This window comes from Ahaetulla prasina, chromosome 1 (assembly GCF_028640845.1).
Source record: "Ahaetulla prasina isolate Xishuangbanna chromosome 1, ASM2864084v1, whole genome shotgun sequence".
NCBI lineage: Eukaryota > Metazoa > Chordata > Lepidosauria > Squamata > Colubridae > Ahaetulla > Ahaetulla prasina.
The window spans coordinates 3,335,163-3,355,959 of record NC_080539.1 but is presented as its reverse complement, the minus strand read 5'-3'; the positions used below and the strand labels follow the sequence as shown (position 1 = coordinate 3,355,959).

The 20,797-nt window shown below is 43.2% G+C and overlaps 1 protein-coding gene across 4 annotated transcripts in view; it reads right to left on the bottom strand.

Moving 5' to 3' along the window:
- The window catches only part of SPECC1 (sperm antigen with calponin homology and coiled-coil domains 1), a 162,040-nt gene that overhangs the window by 64,007 nt on the left and 77,236 nt on the right, over positions 1 to 20,797 (bottom strand). For all 4 annotated transcript variants that reach the window (XR_009152810.1, XM_058163997.1, XM_058163994.1 and 1 more), the window contains 4 exons: positions 12,256 to 13,775; positions 8,936 to 9,143; positions 6,135 to 6,208; positions 1,297 to 1,478 (listed from right to left, as the gene is read on the bottom strand). Coding sequence is in view for 3 of the 4 variants with exons in the window: in XM_058163997.1 (XP_058019980.1) it covers positions 1,297 to 1,478; positions 6,135 to 6,208; positions 8,936 to 9,143; positions 12,256 to 13,775 (1,984 nt within the window). In the remaining variant the exon portion in view is untranslated. The remainder of the gene's footprint in view (positions 1 to 1,296; positions 1,479 to 6,134; positions 6,209 to 8,935; positions 9,144 to 12,255; positions 13,776 to 20,797) is intronic.

The window sequence follows — 20,797 nt, the reverse complement described above, 5'->3', positions numbered from 1 at the left end:
GGAACTGTCCAGGGGTAATGTTTGGAAGATGGGCAGTTAATAAATTTTACAAATAGATAAATGAATGAATAAATAAATAAACAAATGAGTAAATAAATGAATAAACAAATGAATGAATGAGTAAATAAATGAATAAACAAATGATAAATAAACAAATAAAGGAATAAACAAATAAAGAAATGAATGAGTAAATACATGAATGGGTAAATGAATGAATGAATGAGTAGATAAATGAATAAACAAATGATAAATAAATGAATAAACGAATGAATGAATGAATGAATGAATGAGCAAATAAATGAATAAATAAATGATAAATAAATGAATAAATAAATGAATGAATGAATGAGCAAATAAATGAATAAATAAATGTATGGGTCTGAATAAATGAGTAAATAAATGAATAAACAAAGGAATGAATGAGTAAGTACATGAATGGGTAAATGAATGAATGAATAAATGAATGAGTAAATGAATGAATAAATGAGTAAATAAATGAATAAACAAGAATGAATGAGTAAATATATGAATTGGTAAATGAATGAATGAATAAATGAATGAGTAAATGAATGAATCAATGAGTAAATGGATGGATGAATAAACAAATGAGTAAATAAATGAATAAAGAAACAAATGAATAAATGAGTAAATAAATGAATAAATAAATGTACCGATGAATGAATAAATGAATAAATAAATTAATAAACGAATGAATGAATAAATAAATGAATCAATGAGTAAATGGATGAATAAATAAACAAATGAGTAAATAAATGAATAAACGAATGAATGAGTAAATAAATAAATGTATGGATGAATGAATAAATAAATTAATAAATGAATGAATAAATAAATGAATCAATGAGTAAATGGATCAATAAATAAACGAGTAAATAAATGAATAAGAGAATGAATGAGTAAATAAATGAATAAATGAATGTATGGATGAATGAATAAATGAGTAAATAAATGAATAAACAAATGAATGAATCAATGAGTAAACGGATGATTGAGTGAATAAATGAATACATAAATGAGTGAATAAATGAATAAATAAATATATAACCAACCAACCAACCAACCACGTTCCTGCCCACCAAGCAGTACAGTACAAACAGTGTGTAACAAGCACGCTTTTTTTTTTTTGCACACAAATTACAACAGCGCCTTTCGACAAAGCCTGCGAGAAGAGCGAGTGACGCAGAATTGCTGCCCAACAGTGGGGAGAGGGGAAGGTACCCCCGACCCAGACTTCTGGGGTGCCCCACCACCGCCGTTGCCCCCCAGCCCACTCACCGGCTGCTTCCTCCTTGGACTTCCTCCAGTTCCTTCTGCAACCGTGCAGTTTTGTCCTCCTCCTCCAGGAGGCGCCGTTTGACGGCGCGCAGTTCTTGCTGCACCTCGCATTTGATGTCGTTGGCCACGACCACGGCGGTCTGCAGGTCGGCTTGGAAGCGGTGCCATTCCTCCGTCTCCTCCTAGGGGGCAGAGCGAGGGAGGGAGGGAGGGTCAGGATTGGCTAGCAACCACGCCGGACAGGATACAGGCAGTCCTCGACTTACGACCGCAGTGGACGGGGACCCACACTTGTGTCGCTAAGCGAGACGTCCGATTAATTTCAGTTCTGCCCCGCTGTACGATGTTTCTGGCGACCGTTGTTAAAGCGGAGTCACCGCAGTTGTGAAGTCAGTAACCTGGTTGTTAAACGAATCCAGCTTTCCTGTCGACTTGGCTGGTCAGAAGGTGGCAAACGGGTCATAAGTGCCACCGTCATAAATGTGAGTCAGGTTGCCGAGCGCCTGAATTTTGATCACGGGACCCTGGGGATGCTGCAGCGGCCGTGTGACAGACGATCCCTTTTTTCAGTGCTGTTGTAACTTCAAACGGTCGCTAAATGAAGTAAGTCGAGGACTACCTGTACAACTCCCAGAATTCCCCAGCCAGCATTGAATTCTGGGAATTAAATCCATCTATCATGACTTTAAAACATGTCCATCATCTGACACAAATTAAAAATAAAAAACATAAAATTAAAATAAATAACACCCAAAAATAATCATTAAAAAAAAACAACCCAATAAATAAATTAATTAAAAAGAGTTGATTCAATTAATTCAATTGAGTTTATTGAAAATAACTTCCTGCTGTCCGTTTTCTATTGTTTCTGCCTAGAATACCGTTTCTCAAACTTTTGGAACATTTAAGATTTACAGACTTCTACTTCCAGAAAATTAAAGTTATCCAGGTTGGGAAAATATTGGGTTAGATCCAGCGGTGTTTCCTACCGGTTCTGTGGGCGTGGCTTGGAGGGCGTGGCTTGGTGGAGGTGGGGGGATCATGTGACTGGGTGGGCGTGGCTATGTGACTGGGGGATCAAAAGACAAACTCATTAACAATGTCCTGCTGGAGCAGGGTTGGACTAGATGACCTCCAGGTGCCTTCCAGCCCTCGATTATCCTCTGAAGCTGCATCTAGTGCCAGGTTTGTAGTCCTTCCTTCCTCTCCTTTTTCCTCCCTGTCTCCCTCCCTCCGTCTCCTTCCTTCCTTCCTTCCTTCCTTCCTTCCTTCCTTCCTTCCTTCCTTCCTTCCTTCCTTCCTTCCTTCCTTCCTTCCTTCCTTCCTTCCTTCCTTCCTTCCTTCCTTCCTTCCTCCCTCCCTCCCTCCCTCCCTCCCTCCCTTCCTCCCTCTCTCTCTCAAATGGGCCGTGGTGGCTCAGGCTGTAAGAAGCCTGTTATTAAAACACACCTGCCTGCAATTACTGCAGGTCCAAGCCCCACCAGGTCCAAGGTTGACTCAGCCTTCCATCCTTTATAAGGTAGGTAAAATGAGGACCCAGATTGTTGGGGGGGCAATAAGTTGACTTTGTAAATATACAAATAGAATGAGACTATTGCCTTATACACTATAAGCCGCCCTGAGTCTTCGGAGAAGGGCGGGATATAAATGTAAATAATAAAAAAAAAACAACCCAATAAATAAATTAATAAATGAATAAACGAATGAATGAGCAAATAAATGAATAAATAAATGTACCGATGAATGAATAAATGAATAAATGAATGAGTAAATAAATGAATAAATGAATCAATGAGTAAATGGATCAATAAATAAACAAATGAGTAAATGGATGGATGGATGGATGAATAAATAAATGAATGAGTAAATGGATCAATAAATAAATGTATGGGTCTGAATAAATGAATCAATGAGTAAACGGATGATTGAGTGAATAAATGAATCAATGAGTAAATACATGAATGGGTAAATGAATGAATCAATGAGTAAATGGATGGATGGATGGATGGATGGATGGATGGATGAATAAATAAATTAATTAAAAGAGTTGATTCAATTAATTCAATTGAGTTTATTGAAAATAACTTCCTGCTGTCCGTTTTCTATTGTTTCTGCCTAGAATACCGTTTCTCAAACTTTTGGAACATTTAAGATTTACAGACTTCTACTTCCAGAAAATTAAAGTTATCCAGGTTGGGAAAATATTGGGTTAGATCCAGCGGTGTTTCCTACCGGTTCTGTGGGCGTGGCTTGGAGGCGTGGCTTGGAGGCGTGGCTTGGAGGCGTGGCTTGGTGGAGGTGGGGGATCATGTGACTGGGGATCAAAAGACAAACTCATTAACAATGTCCTGCTGGAGCAGGGTTGGACTAGATGACCTCCAGGTGCCTTCCAGCCCTCGATTATCCTCTGAAGCTGCATCTAGTGCCAGGTTTGTAGTCCTTCCTTCCTCCCTCCCTCCGTCTCCTCCTAGGGGCAGAGCGAGGGAGGGAGGTCAGGATTGGCTAGCAACCACGCCGGACAGGATACAGGCAGTCCTCGACTTACGACCGCAGTGGACGGGGACCCACACTTGTGTCGCTAAGCGAGGCGTCCGATTAATTTCAGTTCTGCCCGCTGTACGATGTTTCTGGCGACCGTTGTTAAAGCGGAGTCACCGCAGTTGTGAAGTCAGTAACCTGGTTGTTAAAGCGGAGTCACCGCAGTTGTGAAGTCAGTAACCTGGTTGTTAAAGCGGAGTCACCGCAGTTGTGAAGTCAGTAACCTGGTTGTTAAACGAATCCAGCTTTCCTGTCGACTTGGCTGGTCAGAAGGTGGCAAACGGGTCATAAGTGCCACCGTCATAAATGTGAGTCAGGTTGCCGAGCGCCTGAATTTTGATCACGGGACCCTGGGGATGCTGCAGCGGCCGTGTGACAGACGATCCCTTTTTTCAGTGCTGTTGTAACTTCAAACGGTCGCTAAATGAAGTAAGTCGAGGACTACCTGTACAACTCCCAGAATTCCCCAGCCAGCATTGAATTCTGGGAATTAAATCCATCTATCATGACTTTAAAACATGTCCATCATCTGACACAAATTAAAAATAAAAAACATAAAATTAAAATAAATAACACCCAAAAATAATCATTAAAAAAAAACAACCCAATAAATAAATTAATTAAAAAGAGTTGATTCAATTAATTCAATTGAGTTTATTGAAAATAACTTCCTGCTGTCCGTTTTCTATTGTTTCTGCCTAGAATACCGTTTCTCAAACTTTTGGAACATTTAAGATTTACAGACTTCTACTTCCAGAAAATTAAAGTTATCCAGGTTGGGAAAATATTGGGTTAGATCCAGCGGTGTTTCCTACCGGTTCTGTGGGCGTGGCTTGGAGGGCGTGGCTTGGTGGAGGTGGGGGGATCATGTGACTGGGTGGGCGTGGCTATGTGACTGGGGGATCAAAAGACAAACTCATTAACAATGTCCTGCTGGAGCAGGGTTGGACTAGATGACCTCCAGGTGCCTTCCAGCCCTCGATTATCCTCTGAAGCTGCATCTAGTGCCAGGTTTGTAGTCCTTCCTTCCTCTCCTTTTTCCTCCCTGTCTCCCTCCCTCCGTCTCCTTCCTTCCTTCCTTCCTTCCTTCCTTCCTTCCTTCCTTCCTTCCTTCCTTCCTTCCTTCCTTCCTTCCTTCCTTCCTTCCTTCCTTCCTTCCTTCCTTCCTTCCTCCCTCCCTCCCTCCCTTCCTCCCTCTCTCTCTCAAATGGGCCGTGGTGGCTCAGGCTGTAAGAAGCCTGTTATTAAAACACAACAGCCTGCAATTACTGCAGGTTCAAGCCCCACCAAGTCCAAGGTTGACTCAGCCTTCCATCCTTTATAAGGTAGGTAAAATGAGGACCCAGATTGTTGGGGGGGGCAATAAGTTGACTTTGTAAATATACAAATAGAATGAGACTATTGCCTTATACACTATAAGCCGCCCTGAGTCTTCGGAGAAGGGCGGGATATAAATGTAAATAATAAAAAAAAATATGAAAATTTTTGCCTAGCAGGCTTCAGCTGTTGTACCTTTTAAAAAATGCTTTTAAAAGTAAAAAAAGAAAAAAGCCTCTGACGATCACACAGCTCAGCTGGGATCGTCGGAGCATTTTTTAAAAGCATTTTCCTTCAACTTCTTTGGCTCCTGGAACGCGGTGGTTTTCTTACAGACATTTCATTACTGAACTAGGTAACATCATCAGTGTTGGAAGGAGTGGTTTGCTCTCTGTTGTGTAGCTACAGTACACAACAGCCTAATCGGGGACTTACTGAGAAGAGCTCCTACTCTCTTGGAGCTCCTACTCTCTGGAACGAACTTCCCCCTGGTTTACGCCAATTGCCTGATCTTCGGACCTTTCGCCGTGAGCTGAAAACGCATTTATTTATTCAAGCGGGACTGGCTTAAAAGTTTTATTAAATTTTAAATTGGGGTTATTTATGAATTTTAGGGTTTTAAATTGTTTTAAATTTCGGCCATTTATGCAATACGCTTGGTTTTAAGTTTTTGTTTTAATGTGTATATTGTGGGGTTTTTATTATTTGGCTGTACACCGCCCTGAGTCTTTCGGGAGAAGGGCGGTATAAAAATCTAATAAAATAAATAAATAAATAAATAAGAAAGCAACACTCCCACACAACAGTGGCGGGGTAACCTATCCTAAATAAGAGCACAAACCCCCACTGGCTTCTAACACTGATGATGTTCCCTAGTTGGGTAATGAGACGCCTGGAAGAAAATCACCCAACTCCTTGGAGACTACCAAGGACCCCACAGCTTAACCCTGAGCTAAAAAGAGTCACGTCCATTGGACCCTCACCTTAATTTGTTTATTCAGCATCTTCAGTTGTCTCTCCAGTTCCAGCTTCTGATCTTCCAACTTGAGCAGGTTATCTGGGAAGAAAAAGCATTTCGAAACTAATCAAGCAGCGAAGCGATGCCGGAATTAAGGAGAATATTCCCAACAGTGAGGACAATTGGCCAGTGGAACAGCTTGCCACCAGAAATTGTGGGTGCTCCATCACGGGAGGCTGTCAAGAAGAGACTGGACAGCCATTTGTCCGGAATGGTATTAGGGTCTCCTGCCTGAGCAGGGGGTTGGACTAGAAGACCTCCAAGGTCCCTTCCAACTCTGTTACACTCTGATGCCCCTTTGTGGATGAACAATCTGCTCTTTACCAAAATAAAATGTATTTCTTTTGCAAAATGAAATGTATTTCTTTTGCAAAATGAAATGTATTTCTTTTGCAAAATGAAATGTATTTCTTTTGCAAAATAAAATGTATTTCTTTTGCAAAATGAAATGTATTTCTTTTGCAAAATAAAATTTGATTCATTTTGCAAAATAAAATCTGATTCATTTTGCAAAATAAAATTTGATTCATTTTGCAAAATAAAATTGACTTTCTTTTGCAAAATAAAATCTGATTCATTTTGCAGGATCCAAAGAGATATTTTGGGTCCTGCAAAATAATTAGATTTTATATCCCGCTCGTAAATCGATTTCAGCTCCCTGAACATACCCAACACCTGCCAGCAGGTGGCGATCTTGTCTCATTGAGAGAGCTGAGGGCCGATCTTGATTATATGGTTGTAAGCTGGGTCGGTCCTTAAGTGGATCATTCACCTGATGGCACCCAATTCTATGACCTTTCTGCCGTGGTCATTAAGCAAACCTATTGTTTGCTATGGGTCTTTTGCCTCTGGAAACCGGAAGGAAATGCCTGTTTTCAGCAAAAGGCCATAAATCGTGGCCACGTGACTTCTGGGACATTGTAAACAGCCATAAACGGAACCTGGTTATGGAACACCTGAAATAGGATCACATGACTGCAGGGAGGGGGAGAGCAGCTGTCAGAATTTGAATCTGGGTCGTGAGTATCTTTTGGGGGGGGGGGGACTGTCCTAAACGGACAACTTTGAATTAGTTGTGACCAGTTTACAGTTTTTTCTAACTCCTGGGTTTTCAAACTTCTGGGTTTTGGGCAAAAATGCAAACAATGGGTTTGCTTACTGACGGTGGTGATAATCCATATCCTTATCATAATCGTTTAATAACCATGATGACTTGGTTAATGACCACCTGCAAAAAGGTTTGTAAAAGCAGGACGGACATATGACAACAGATGCCACTACTGAAAAGGGGAAAGAAAAGGGAGGTGAGAAAGAGGAAGAAAAATTATGTGTGTGTACGTGAGAGAGAAAGAAAGACAGAGAGAAAAAGAAAGAAAGAGAAAAAAGAGAAAAAGAAAGAAAACTGAAAGAGAAAAAAAAGAAGGAATGTAGAAAGCAAGGCAGGAAAAGAAAGAAAAATTGAAAGAGAGAAAGAGACAGAAAAGAGAAAGATAGAGGAAAAGAAAGAAAGAAAGAAGGAAAGAAAGGAAGGAAGGAAGGAAGGAAGGAAGAGGAAAAAGACAGAGAGACAGAAAAAGAGAAAGATAGAGGAAAAGAAAAGAAAAGAAAGAAAGAAAGAAAGAAAGAAAGAAAGAAAGAAAGGAAGGAAGGAAGGAAGGAAAGAAGGAAAGGAAAGGAAGAGGGAAAAAGAAAGACAGAGAGACAGAAAAAGAGAAAGATAGAGGAAAGGAAAAGAAAAGAAAGAAAGAAAGAAAGAAAGAAAGAAAGAAAGAAAGGAAGGAAGGAAGGAAGGAAGGAAGGAAGGAAGGAAGGGAGAGGGAAAAGAAAGACAGAGAGACAGAAAAGAGAAAGATAGAGGAAAGGAAAAGAAAAGAAAGAAAGAAAGAAAGGAAGGAAGGAAGGAAGGAAGGAAGGAAGGAAAGGAAAGGAAGAGGGAAAAAGAAAGACAGAGAGACAGAAAAAGAGAAAGATAGAGGAAAGGAAAAGAAAAGAAAGAAAGAAAGAAAGGAAGGAAGGAAGGAAGGAAGGAAGGAAGGAAAGGAAGAGGGAAAAGAAAGACAGAGACAGAAAAGAGAAAGATAGAGGAAAAGAAAGAGAAAGAAAGAAAGAAAGAAAGAAAGAAAGAAAGAAAGAAAGAAAGAAAGAAAGAAAGGAAGGAAGGAAAGGAAAGGAAGAGGGAAAAAGAAAGACAGAGAGACAGAAAAAGAGAAAGATAGAGGAAAGGAAAAGAAAAGAAAGAAAGAAAGAAAGGAAGGAAGGAAGGAAGGAAGGAAAGGAAAGGAAGAGGGAAAAAGAAAGACAGAGAGACAGAAAAAGAGAAAGATAGAGGAAAAGAAAAGAAAAGAAAGAAAGAAAGGAAGGAAGGAAGGAAGGGAAAAAAAGAAAGACAGAGAGACAAAAAGAGAAAGATAGAGGGAAAGAAAAGAAAGAAAGAAAGAAAGAAAGAAAGAAAGAAAGAAAAAGAAAGAAAGAGGAAAGGAAAGGAAAGGAATAGGACAAGAGAAAGACAGAGAGACAGAAAAAGAGAAAGACTGAGAGGGAGGGTGAGAAAAAAGGAAGGAAGGAAGACTTGCACAGGGTTGCAATGGTGAGTCTTAACCCGGCTACTCCCTTTTCCCCCATCCTACCTTGCAGGGTTGCAGTGAAGACAAAACACACGTGTGTGTGTGTGTTGCAAGCTCCAACTGACCACCTTTCTGAACAACCTGGAGTGGGGGAGGGGGAGGGGGGGGAATGCCAGCTCCAACCCAGCCCGCCACTACCTACTCTCCAGGTCGCCGATGATCTGGTCGTCGTGCAGTTTGACGGCCCGGTGCTGCTCCACCTGGTCCTCCAGCTCGAAGATGGCCTCCTTCAGGTTCTTCAGCTCCGCTTCGCTTTCCGCGTTTTTCTCCTGCAGCCTCAGGGCCGTCTGAGTCAGCTGCTCCGCCTGCCCCGCGCACGTCGCCTTCAGCTCCTCCCCTTCCTTCTCCACCTGGGGGGGGCATGAAAAGAATGGGGGGGAAACTGGAACCCCGGAAACCGCTGCCGTCCCACCGGAAGACGTGATACGAACGTCCGTTTAGCGAATATTCAAATTTCAAGAATTCAAGTTCAAGAATTGCGGCGGGCACTTGCGGTTATGATCACCGACACCGTTGTCCCCTTGTATTGATTGTGATTCAGGTGCTGGGCAACCAGTATGTACAGGTAGTCCTCGACTTATAACAGGTCGTTTAGTGACCGTTTGAAGTTACGACAACATTGGAAGTTACAACAGCACTGGGGGGAAAGTGACCGTTTTTCACACTTACGACCTCACGGTCAAAATTGAGATGCTTGGCAGCTGACTCATATTTATGACAGCCGTCGTGTCCTGGGGTTATATGATTCCCTTCTGACCAGCATAGTCAATGGGGAAGCCAGATTCACTTAACAACCATGTTACTAACTGAACAACTGCAGTGATTCACTTAACAGCTGTGGCAAGACAGGTCATAAAAGGAGGGGAAAAACAACCGCCTTGCTTTGCAATGGAAATTTTGGATTCAATTCTGGCCATAAGTCAAGGGCTACTTGTTCAATAGTTCTGGGCTTCTCTAGATCTTCCATGAAAATTTTCAAAATTTTATATACTGTTTTTTAGGCTTTTCATTTATTATTGTAAACCACGCAGGTTCCCTCTGCAAGGGAGATGGACGATGATTAAATGTGATAGGTAGATATCGTTAGATAGATAGATAGATAGATAGATAGATAGATAGATAGATAGACAGACAGACAGACAGATAGATAGAGATGGATGGATGGATGGATGGATGGATGGATGGATGGATGGATGGATGGATGGATGGAAAGATGAATGGATGGATAGACAGAGTATGATAGAATAGAGTAGAGACAGAAAGTTAGATAATAGAGATAGATAGATAGATAGATAGATAGATAGATAGATAGATAGATAGATAGATAGATAGATAGATAGATAGATTAATGGATGGAAAGATGGATGGATGGAGGAATGGATGGATGGAGTATAGAATAACAGAGTAGAATAGAGAAGAGAGAGAGAGAGAGATGGATGGATGAATGGAGTATAGTAGAATAGAATAGAGACAGAAAGATAGATATATGGATGGATGGGTGGGTGGATGGATGGATGGATGGATGGAGTATAATAGTAGAGACAGACAGACAGAAAGACAGATAGATAGATATATGGGTGGATGGATAAGAGACACAGACAGATAGATCATAGATAGATAGATAGATAGATAGATAGATAGATAGATAGATAGATAGATAGATAGATAGATAGATAGATGATAGATATAGATGGATGGATGGATGGATGGAGTATAGAAGAATAGAGTAGAGAAAGAAAGAAAGATAGATAGATAGATAGATAGATAGATAGATAGATAGATAGATAGATAGATAGATAGATAGATAGATAGATAGATGGAAGGAATATAGTAGAATAGAATAAAGACAGAAAGATAGATATATGGAAGGAGTATAGTAGAATAGAATACAGACAGATGGATGGATGGATGAATGGATGGATGGATAATAGATGCAGACAGATAGATCATGGATGGATAGATAGATAGATAGATAGATAGATAGATAGATAGATAGATAGATAGATAGATAGATAGATAGATAGATAGATAGATAGAGATGGATGGATGGATGGATGGATGGATGGACAGACAGAGTATAGTAGAATAGAGTAGAGTAGAGACAGAGAGATAATAGATAGATAGATAATAGAGACAGACAGACAATAGAGACAGATAGATCGTATAGATACGGTAGATAGATGATATAGAGACACAGAGAGAAAGATAATAGGTAGGTGATAGCTAGATGATAGGAAGAGAGAGAGAGTGATGATAGATAAATGGATGGATGGTTAGATAAACTTTTAAAAAAGGAAAACAAGGCACAGCAGGAATCTAAATAGCCTGAGTCAGACACAAGAGGAAAAACCAATTCTAAGCCTCAGGGGTTTAACCAACACCGACAGTCCTGTCCCCTCCCCACCCACCCCACCCCCATCATTCTTCTTTGAGCGCTTCCAAATCCAGTTGTGAGATCGGACAACGCACAAACACCACCCCCCTCTTTCCCAGGAGGTGAGAAAGACCGGCTGGTTAGAGGCCACTCCCTGACCCGATTCGCTTTCAAGGACAGCAAAGGTTTATTGGGTTACAAGTCCAAGATTTGCCATGATTGCACAGAAGCGCACAACGTCACAACTGGGCTGGGTACAAAAGGGGAAAAAATAAATTGGTAGGGAGGCTGGGCAGAGAAGGGTGTGTTGGAGAGCCAACCCAACGTGCAAACCAACCATTTGCAAACGTGGCCCCTTTAAGACGGGTGGACTTCAACTCCCAGAATTCCCCAGCCAGCTAAGCTGGCTGGGGAATTCTGGGAGTTGAAGTCCACCCGTCTTAAAGGGGCCACGTTTGGAGACCCCTGCGCTAGAGTTAGGGGCTGCTCTTCCTAAAGAGGGGCCTCTGTGGCTCAGACTGCTAATGCAGTCTGTTATTAACAGCAGCTGCCTGCAATTACTGCAGGTTCAAGTCCCACCAGGCCCAAGGTTGACTCAGCCTTCCATCCTTTATAAGGTAGGTAAAATGAGGACCCAGATTGTTGGGGGCAATAAGTTGACTTTGTATATAATATACAAATGGATGAAGACTATTGCTTAACACAGTGTAAGCCGCCCTGAGTCTTCGGAGAAGAGCGGGATATAAATGCAAATTAAAAAAAAACAAAAAACGGCGTGAAACGTAGGCCCGGAACTTGCAAATGGCCGTGGTTGCCGACTGCCTAAAGTTCGGTCACGTGATTAAGGGGCACAGCTGGGGAATTCTGGGAGCTGAAGTGGCAGTAGAAACTGCGCTGCCAATTTTGGCCGTATGTTGAGGACTGCCTGTATTAGCGCTGCCAGAACCCCACGGCATCAGCTCAAACGTGCAACGTGTGCAGAATGTCACTCCCGCCACGCCGGAAGTCCACAAGAATGACCACCTTTCCCGCGGTAGCCCTCTCAGGTACACTGCTGCCGCCTCTGGAGGCTCCGCAGAACGCCTTACCTTGGCCAGCTGCCCTTGCAGCGTCTTCACCTCGCTGTGGGCCTTCAGCAGCTCCTGCCGCAGCTCCGTGCAGGATCGTTCCAACTGGTCTCGCTCGGCTCGGATCCCACGCAGCACCTCGTGCACGTCCGAGCGGCCGGCCGCCTGCTCCATGGCATCCATAGCGGCCGATTTCCGCTTCTCGCTGTCTAGCTGGGACCGCAGCGACTCGCTCTCGATCTTTAAACCTTCCAGCTGGACCTTGCAGTCTTCCAGGGTCCTCGCTAAGCTGCCGTTGTTCAGCCGTTCGGTCTCCAGTTGGCCGCCCAGCCGCTTGGCTTCCTCTCCCAGGTTCTTGACCGCCACTTGGGCCTCTTGATGTTCCCTCTCCAGGCTCCTCAAACTGCTGGTCAGCTGCTGTTGGATGTTGAGCATCTTCTCGCGCTCAAACTGGGCCTTCTCCTGCAGCTCGGCGCATCTCAGCTCCAGCTCGTGAACCTTGGCTTTGCTCTCGTCCATTTTTGGGCGATCCTGCAGGAGGGCGGTCAGCTTCTCGTTCTCTTGGCTCAGCTGCTCGGCTCGCTCCCGGTGTTGGCAGAAGGACCTCTCCAGCATGGCCTTCTCTTCGGCCAGCTTCTCGTTTTCCGCCGTCAGCTCCTGAACCACCTGTTGCTGGTCAGACAGCTCCTGCAGGGTGGCCTGCAGCTCCTCCGCCGTGCAGTGGTGATTCTCCTCCATCCGCTGGATCCGCTCGGTGAGAGAGGCCACCGAGAGGTCGCTGGCATTGTTGGGCGAGCTCCCCGAGGTGGAGCATCTCGAGCTCTTGAAGACGTTGCTGCCGGTGGACGGAGGCCTGGAGGGGACGTCCACGATGTGCTCGAAATCCGAGGCGTCGGGGGACAAGGACGCTTTGGTCACATCGCTGCTGGATGACCCTGAGTTGCGCAGCGGCGGCCCGTTGACACAGGGGCTGCCGCTGGTGGGGTTGCTGCAAAGGGACGGTTGAGTCGGGCTGCCAAAACTGGACTCCTGCGTGGTCGGGGTGGGCAGGCTGCTGCTGGTGTCCGAGAGGGGCGAATGTTCCCGTTGGTTTAGCTTCTCCTTCAAGAGTCGGTTCTCCTCGCCAAGGTGGAGAAGATCCCTTTGGAAGGTCTTGTTCTTCTCCTGGAGGGCCTGGATGAAGGACTCCACCTCGGATGGAAGACCATCCACCGCCGCCTCCACCAAACCAGGGAGGTTGGCCAACTCCTTGTCTTGACGCTTCTTCAGCTCGTTACGGAGTTTCGTGATCTCCGAGTCTTTCGTCTTGGCCTCGGCCAGCAGCTCCTTGACTTGGGACGCCAGGCCCGCCTTGTCGCCAACTTCCGCCTCATTCTTGGGCTTGAGGGACGGCCGAGAATGCTTGGTGGGGGTGGGTGCCCCAGAAGACGTCGGACTGGGCTGAGCTTTCCTGGGTCTTAGGACCGCCTTTTCTCGGGCAACGGCGCTCGGCAGCTCCCGCGGCGCAGGGATCCCCGTGCGCTTCGAGGACGGGGCGGGACCTGGGAAAAGAAAGGATGACATTGATGAACCTGCTGCAACGGGGAGTGTGGGAAATGTAGTTCCCTGCTTTGCTGGGTGATTGCACTCAACACTAAGGACGCGAGCAAAATGAAATTCAATGGTGAGAAAAGTTATGGTTCTACATTTAGGCGAGACAAATCAAATGTGCAAGGGAAGTAAAGGCCAGGGGTGTCAAACCCGGTTTCATTGGGGGCCGCATCAGGGTTGTGTTTGATCTCAGGGGGGGGGGCAAGGGAGCGGTCGGGTGGGCGTGGCCAGGGTGGGCGTGGCCAGCTCGACCTCACTCGTCAAGGCTCCATTTTCGACCGCTACGGCCTCCTGTAGCCTCTCTGCCAGTGAAAATGGAGCATGCAGCCACCCCAGGCCTCTGTTTTTGCTGGCAGTGAGCTGCAGGAGGCCGTCGCGGCAACCCAGGTGGGCCTTGCGCGGCCTCCCTGAGCTCCATTTTTGCTGGGAGAGGCACAGCGGGCTGGTCATTCGCTGGTTCCAGAGAGGCCCCACGGGCCAGATCTAAGCACCCTTTGAATTTGATACCCCTGCTATAGGTGGTACCTGGCTCAATAGTAATACCTGTGAGAGGGATCTTGGGAGTCCTAGTGGACAACCATTTAAATACGAGCCAGCCACGTGCAGCTGCTGCTAAAAAAGCCAACGCAATCCTAAACTGCATCAACAGAGAGACAGAATCAAGATCACGTGAAGTGTTAATACCGCTTTTTAAGACCTTGGTAAGGCCACACTTGGAATACGGCGTCCAATTTTGGTCGCCACGATGTAAAAAAAGATGCCGAGACTCTAGAAAGAGTGCAGAGAAGAGCCACAAAGAGGATTTAGAGGACCGGAGGCTAAAACGTACGAAGAAGACTTGCAGGAACCAATTCGCATTTACGGCCATTTGTAGGGTCCTTCACTTATGCAATCGTGACTTTTGTACTCTTTTCCGCCCCTCTCCAACAACTGTGTGACTAACTTAACAACTGCGGTGATTCACTTAACAGCTGTGGCAAGAAAGGTCATGAAACAGGACCGAGCTCACTTAGCAACAGAAATTTTGGATTTCAATTGTGGTTGTAAATCAAGGGCTACCTGCATACCTTAACCCATGTATTGTTGTTTATCTCCTTTATTATTATTATTATTATTATTTATTCTTCTCCTTTTATTGGCTGGGAGAGCTTGTTGCGTTCAGACTTTGGGCAAATCTAGAAATCTGGTTTGCAAAACACAACGGCTGGTTTTGCATGTTACATTAATCCTCGATACGATTTCCATCAAAGCTGCAGCCCTGAGCTTAGGCCCGGCTGGGCACGCTGCCCTAAAAATGCCATCTTTTTATGACATTTTGTTTTAAGGCCTCTGCAAACTAAAATAGCAACGTATTTTGGCACTTGAACCCCGATCAGTAAATGTTAAGAGGAAAGTTAGGTTTAGAATTTGTAGGTGGCCAAATTTTCATGCACGACAAGAAACAGTCAAACACAGTTGACTTCAGTTGAGTCCCTAGGGAGAAAGTATGAATAATAAATAAATAAATAAATAAATTTTATGAAGTTTTTCTTGGATTCCAGTTCAACCTTCCGCGTAAATCCAGACAAACTTTGCCCCAGGTAGGGATTGTTAAACCATGACTGATTACGCTCCTTGTGCCAATAAGCCATGGTTAATATAAACCACAGCTTTTGGGCAGCTGCGTGTGTAATACTAAACTGAGATTAACCCCGAAGAAATATTTTTAGGCAGAGATTTCCTAAGCCTCCATTTCATTGTTGTTTCTCTATGTCACATAACATATGGGGGTATATGCATAATTTTGTATTTGTTTTATCGTGTTTAGACAGTGTATAGTGGAGATGTTGCTGATCCTTTGAGAGAGCTGCATGCAAAGAAATTCCATTTTAATGTCGGCCGATTTGGGTACATTAAAAGTGACAATTTTATTTATTTATTTAATTAATTAATTTATATACCGCCCTTCTCCCGAAGGACTCAGTGCGGTTTACAACCAGGGTAAAAGCACAACTCAGAAAAGTTAAAAAACATATAAAAACTACTTAAATTAAAAACTGAAGGAATATAAGACTATAATAAAACCCCAATAAAAACTTCATTAACAATGAAGTTATTATTCTATGCTAAAGCTATGCTATTCTATATTCTACATTCTACTTTGATCCTTTGAGAACCGTGTGCAATGAAATTTCATTTTAACGTATGCCGATTAATGGACAGTCAAACTGACAATAAAGTTGTTCTAATTTTGGCAGAATACACCCACGGCTAATTTCCATTGGATCATCTTGGAAATTTGGAGGTGCGGCTAGTCCTCGACTTACAACAATTCATTTAATGACCGTTAAAAAGGCACTGAAAAAAGGGACTTAGGGCCGTTTCTCACACTTACGACGGTTGCCGCATGCCCACGGTGATCAAAACTTGGACGCTCGGCAACTGGTTGGAGCGTCACGGGGTTATGACGCCCCTTTTTGCGACGTTCTGACAAGCCAAGCCAATGGGGGAGCCAGGTTCACTTAACAACTGCCATGATTCACTTAACCACCGTGGCAAAAAAGGTCATAAAATGCAGCAAAAGTCACTTAACAAAGGTTTCATTTAGCAACAGAATGTCAACCCTGAAGCTAAATTTTGAGTTCCATTGTGGTCGTATGTCGAGGACTCTCTGTACTTAACAGTGCAGGTAGCCCTCGACTCACGAGCATTTGAAGTTACAACAGCGCTGGAAAAAGCAACTTACGACCGGTCCTCACACTTACGACCATAACATCATCCTCATGGTCATTTGATCGAAATTTGAGCGTTTGGCAACTGACTCATATTTATGACAGCTGAAGCGTCCCGGGGGGCTCACATGATCCCCTTTTTGCGACCTTTTGACGAACCACATCAATGGGGGAGACAGATTCGCTTAACAACGGCATTGATTTCTTGTCATTAAGTGAGTCACCCCTGATTTCGCAATCTAACAGTTGTTAGCGACCAAAAAAAAAAAAAAGGATTGCAACATCAGGTGAGACTCACCTAAAAAAACCTCCTTGCTTGCTTAATAAATAGGAATATTCTGGTTTGAATTGCGGTCGTAAGATGAGGACTGACTGTATTGCTCCTAATTCTGCATTCGGGCAGGCCTAGAGATCTGAGCCCATGGCTTTTTCCACCTCCCGCCCCATATTTATTAAACCTGTTGGGTAGGAGGCCCGTTGCAAAGAAAATAATTTAATTTAAGAGGGGGGGAGGAATGGAAGAAATAATGGGGGGGATTGAAGAAATAATTGACAAAAACTGAAGAAATAATTCCCAATAAAGGGGGAAATATTGAAGAAATTCAGGCCCCCCCCTTTGCAAAAAAAAAAAAAAAATGGAGGAGGAAACACACAAACACAAACCAGTCTTTCAACTGAATGGCCCCAAACAATGGGGCCTTTGATGCTTTTAATCATGTTAGGTGCATTGTGAGGAGGCGCATAATTGCAACACTCCGCTCCGCAAAATCATCGAGGGGAAAAAAAAAAAAATCTGGCCAGAAATTAAATCGCTTTTTTTCCCTGGTCAGGAGGAAGAAGAAGGGAGGAGAGGAATTCGAAGGGAAGACGGATGGAGTGGTGGGTGGCGGTTGAGTTTGCAAAACCCCCGAACGAAGAAGGCAAAAAAACAAAAAAAAAAGTCCCGTTTTAGTCTGGACTTGAAAAACCGGAGAATTTGTCCAGGGGTAGATCTGGAGGCTGAACGATGCTTCTAGAAGAGGTTCTAGAAGGAAGGAAGGTGAAGCCCATCCTCTTAAAGCATGGCTGGCTGGGGGATTCTGGGAGTGGAAGTCCTCCCCTCTTAAAGCAGGCTGGCTGGGGGATTCTGGGAGTGGAAGTCCTCCCCTCTTAAAGCATTTCATGCCATCACGGCCCTATACCATTTCAGTCAAACTGACAATAAAGTTGTTCTAATTTTGGCAGAATACACCCACGGCTAATTTCCATTGGATCATCTTGGAAATTTGGAGGTGCGGCTAGTCCTCGACTTACAACAATTCATTTAATGACCGTTAAAAAGGCACTGAAAAAAGGGACTTAGGGCCGTTTCTCACACTTACGACGGTTGCCGCATGCCCACGGTGATCAAAACTTGGACGCTCGGCAACTGGTTGGAGCGTCACGGGGTTATGACGCCCCCTTTTGCGACGTTCTGACAAGCCAAGTCAACGGGAAAGCCAGGTTCACTTAACAACTGCCATGATTCACTTAACCACCGTGGCAAAAAAGGTCGTAAAATGCAGCAAAAGTCACTTAACAAAGGTTTCATTTAGCAACAGAATGTCAACCCTGAAGCTAAATTTTGAGTTCAATTGTGGTCGTATGTCGAGGACTCTCTGTACTTAACAGTGCAGGTAGTCCTCGACTCACGAGCATTTGAAGTTACAACAGCGCTGGAAAAAGCAACTTACGACCGGTCCTCACACTTACGACCATAACATCATCCTCATGGTCATTTGATCGAAATTTGAGCGTTTGGCAACTGACTCATATTTATGACAGCTGAAGCGTCCCGGGGGGCTCACATGATCCCCTTTTTGCGACCTTTTGACGAACCACATCAATGGGGGAGACAGATTCGCTTAACAACGGCATTGATTTCTTGTCATTAAGTGAGTCACCCCTGATTTCGCAATCTAACAGTTGTTAGCGACCAAAAAAAAAAAAAAGGATTGCAACATCAGGTGAGACTCACCTAAAAAAACCTCCTTGCTTGCTTAATAAAAAGGAATATTCTAAGATGAGGACTGACTGTATTGCTCCTAATTCTGCATTCGGGCAGGCCTAGAGATCTGAGCCCATGGCTTTTTCCACCTCCCGCCCCATATTTATTAAACCTGTTGGGTAGGAGGCCCGTTGCAAAGAAAATAATTTAATTTAAGAGGGGGGGAGGAATGGAAGAAATAATGGGGGGGATTGAAGAAATAATTGACAAAAACTGAAGAAATAATTCCCAATAAAGGAAAAAAAAAAAAAAAAAAAAAATGGAGGAGGAAACACACAAACACAAACCAGTCTTTCAACTGAATGGCCCCAAACAATGGGGCCTTTGATGCTTTTAATCATGTTAGGTGCATTGTGAGGAGGCGCATAATTGCAACACTCCGCTCCGCAAAATCATCGAGGGGAAAAAAAAAAAAATCTGGCCAGAAATTAAATCGCTTTTTTTCCCTGGTCAGGAGGAAGAAGAAGGGAGGAGAGGAATTCGAAGGGAAGACGGATGGAGTGGTGGGTGGCGGTTGAGTTTGCAAAACCCCGAACGAAGAAGGCAAAAAAACAAAAAAAAAAGTCCCGTTTTAGTCTGGACTTGAAAAACCGGAGAATTTGTCCAGGGGTAGATCTGGAGGCTGAACGATGCTTCTAGAAGAGGTTCTAGAAGGAAGGAAGGAGTGGAAGCCCATCCCTCTTAAAGCATGGCTGGCTGGGGGAATTTCTGGGGCTGGAAGTCCACCTATTCGAAAAGCTGGGGAATTTCTGGGGCTGGAAAAAGCAACTTACGACCGGTCCTCACACTTACGACCATAACATCATCCTCATGGTCATTTGATCGAAATTTGAGCGTTTGGCAACTGACTCATATTTATGACAGCTGAAGCGTCCGGGGGCTCACATGATCCCTTTTGCGACCTTTGACGAACCACATCAATGGGGAAGACAGATTCGCTTAACAACGGCATTGATTTCTTGTCATTAAGTGAGTCACCCTGATTTCGCAATCTAACAGTTGTTAGCGACCAAAAAAAAAAAAAGGATTGCAACATCAGGTGAGACTCACCTAAAAAAACCTCCTTGCTTGCTTAATAAATAGGAATATTCTGGTTTGAATTGCGGTCGTAAGATGAGGACTGACTGTATTACTCCTAATTCTGCATTCGGGCAGGCCTAGAGATCTGAGCCCATGGCTTTTTCCACCTCCCGCCCCATATTTATTAAACCTGTTGGGTAGGAGGGCCGTTGCAAAGAAAATAATTTAATTTAAGAGGGGAGGAATGGAAGAAATAATTCCCAATAAAGGGGAAATATTGAAGAAATAATTGACAAAACTGAAGAAATAATTGACAAAACTGAAGAAATAATTCCCAATAAAGGGGAAATATTGAAGAAATAATTGACAAAACTGAAGAAATAATTGACAAAACTGAAGAAATAATTCCCAATAAAGGGGAAATATTGAAGAAATAATTCCCAATAAAGGGGAAATATTGAAGAAATAATTGACAAAACTGAAGAAATAATTGACAAAACTGAAGAAATAATTCCCAATAAAGGGGAAATATTGAAGAAATAATTGACAAAACTGAAGAAATAATTCCCAATAAAGGGGAAATATTGAAGAAATAATTCCCAATAAAGGGGAAATATTGAAGAAATAATTCCCAATAAAGGGGAAATATTGAAGAAATAATTCCCAATAAAGGGGAAATATTGAAGAAATAATTCCCAATAAAGGGGAAATATTGAAGAAATAATTCCCAATAAAGGGGAAATATTGAAGAAATAATTCCCAATAAAGGGGAAATATTGAAGAAATAATTGACAAAACTGAAGAAATAATTGACAAAACTGAAGAAATAATTGACAAAACTGAAGAAATAATTCCCAAAAGGAAAAATTGCGGCAGGAACTTTATCTTCTTCTTCAGGACATTTTGAATAATCCACCAAATTCTTATCCAAAAGGCCTTAATTTTCTTGCAAGTCCACCAAATATGAAAATATGTAGCGTCATCACAGTCACACCTCCAACATTTCGCTTGGATATCAGGATACATACATGATAATTTTTTGGGATCTAAGTGCCATCTATAAAACATCTTATAAAAATTTTCCCTTAAATTCTGTGCTTGTGTAAACTTAACATTTCTAACCCAGATTTTCTCCCATGTTTCCAACATTATTGGTTCCTGAATATTCTGTGCCCATTTTATCATACAGTCCTTTACCAAATCCTTTTCCGAATCT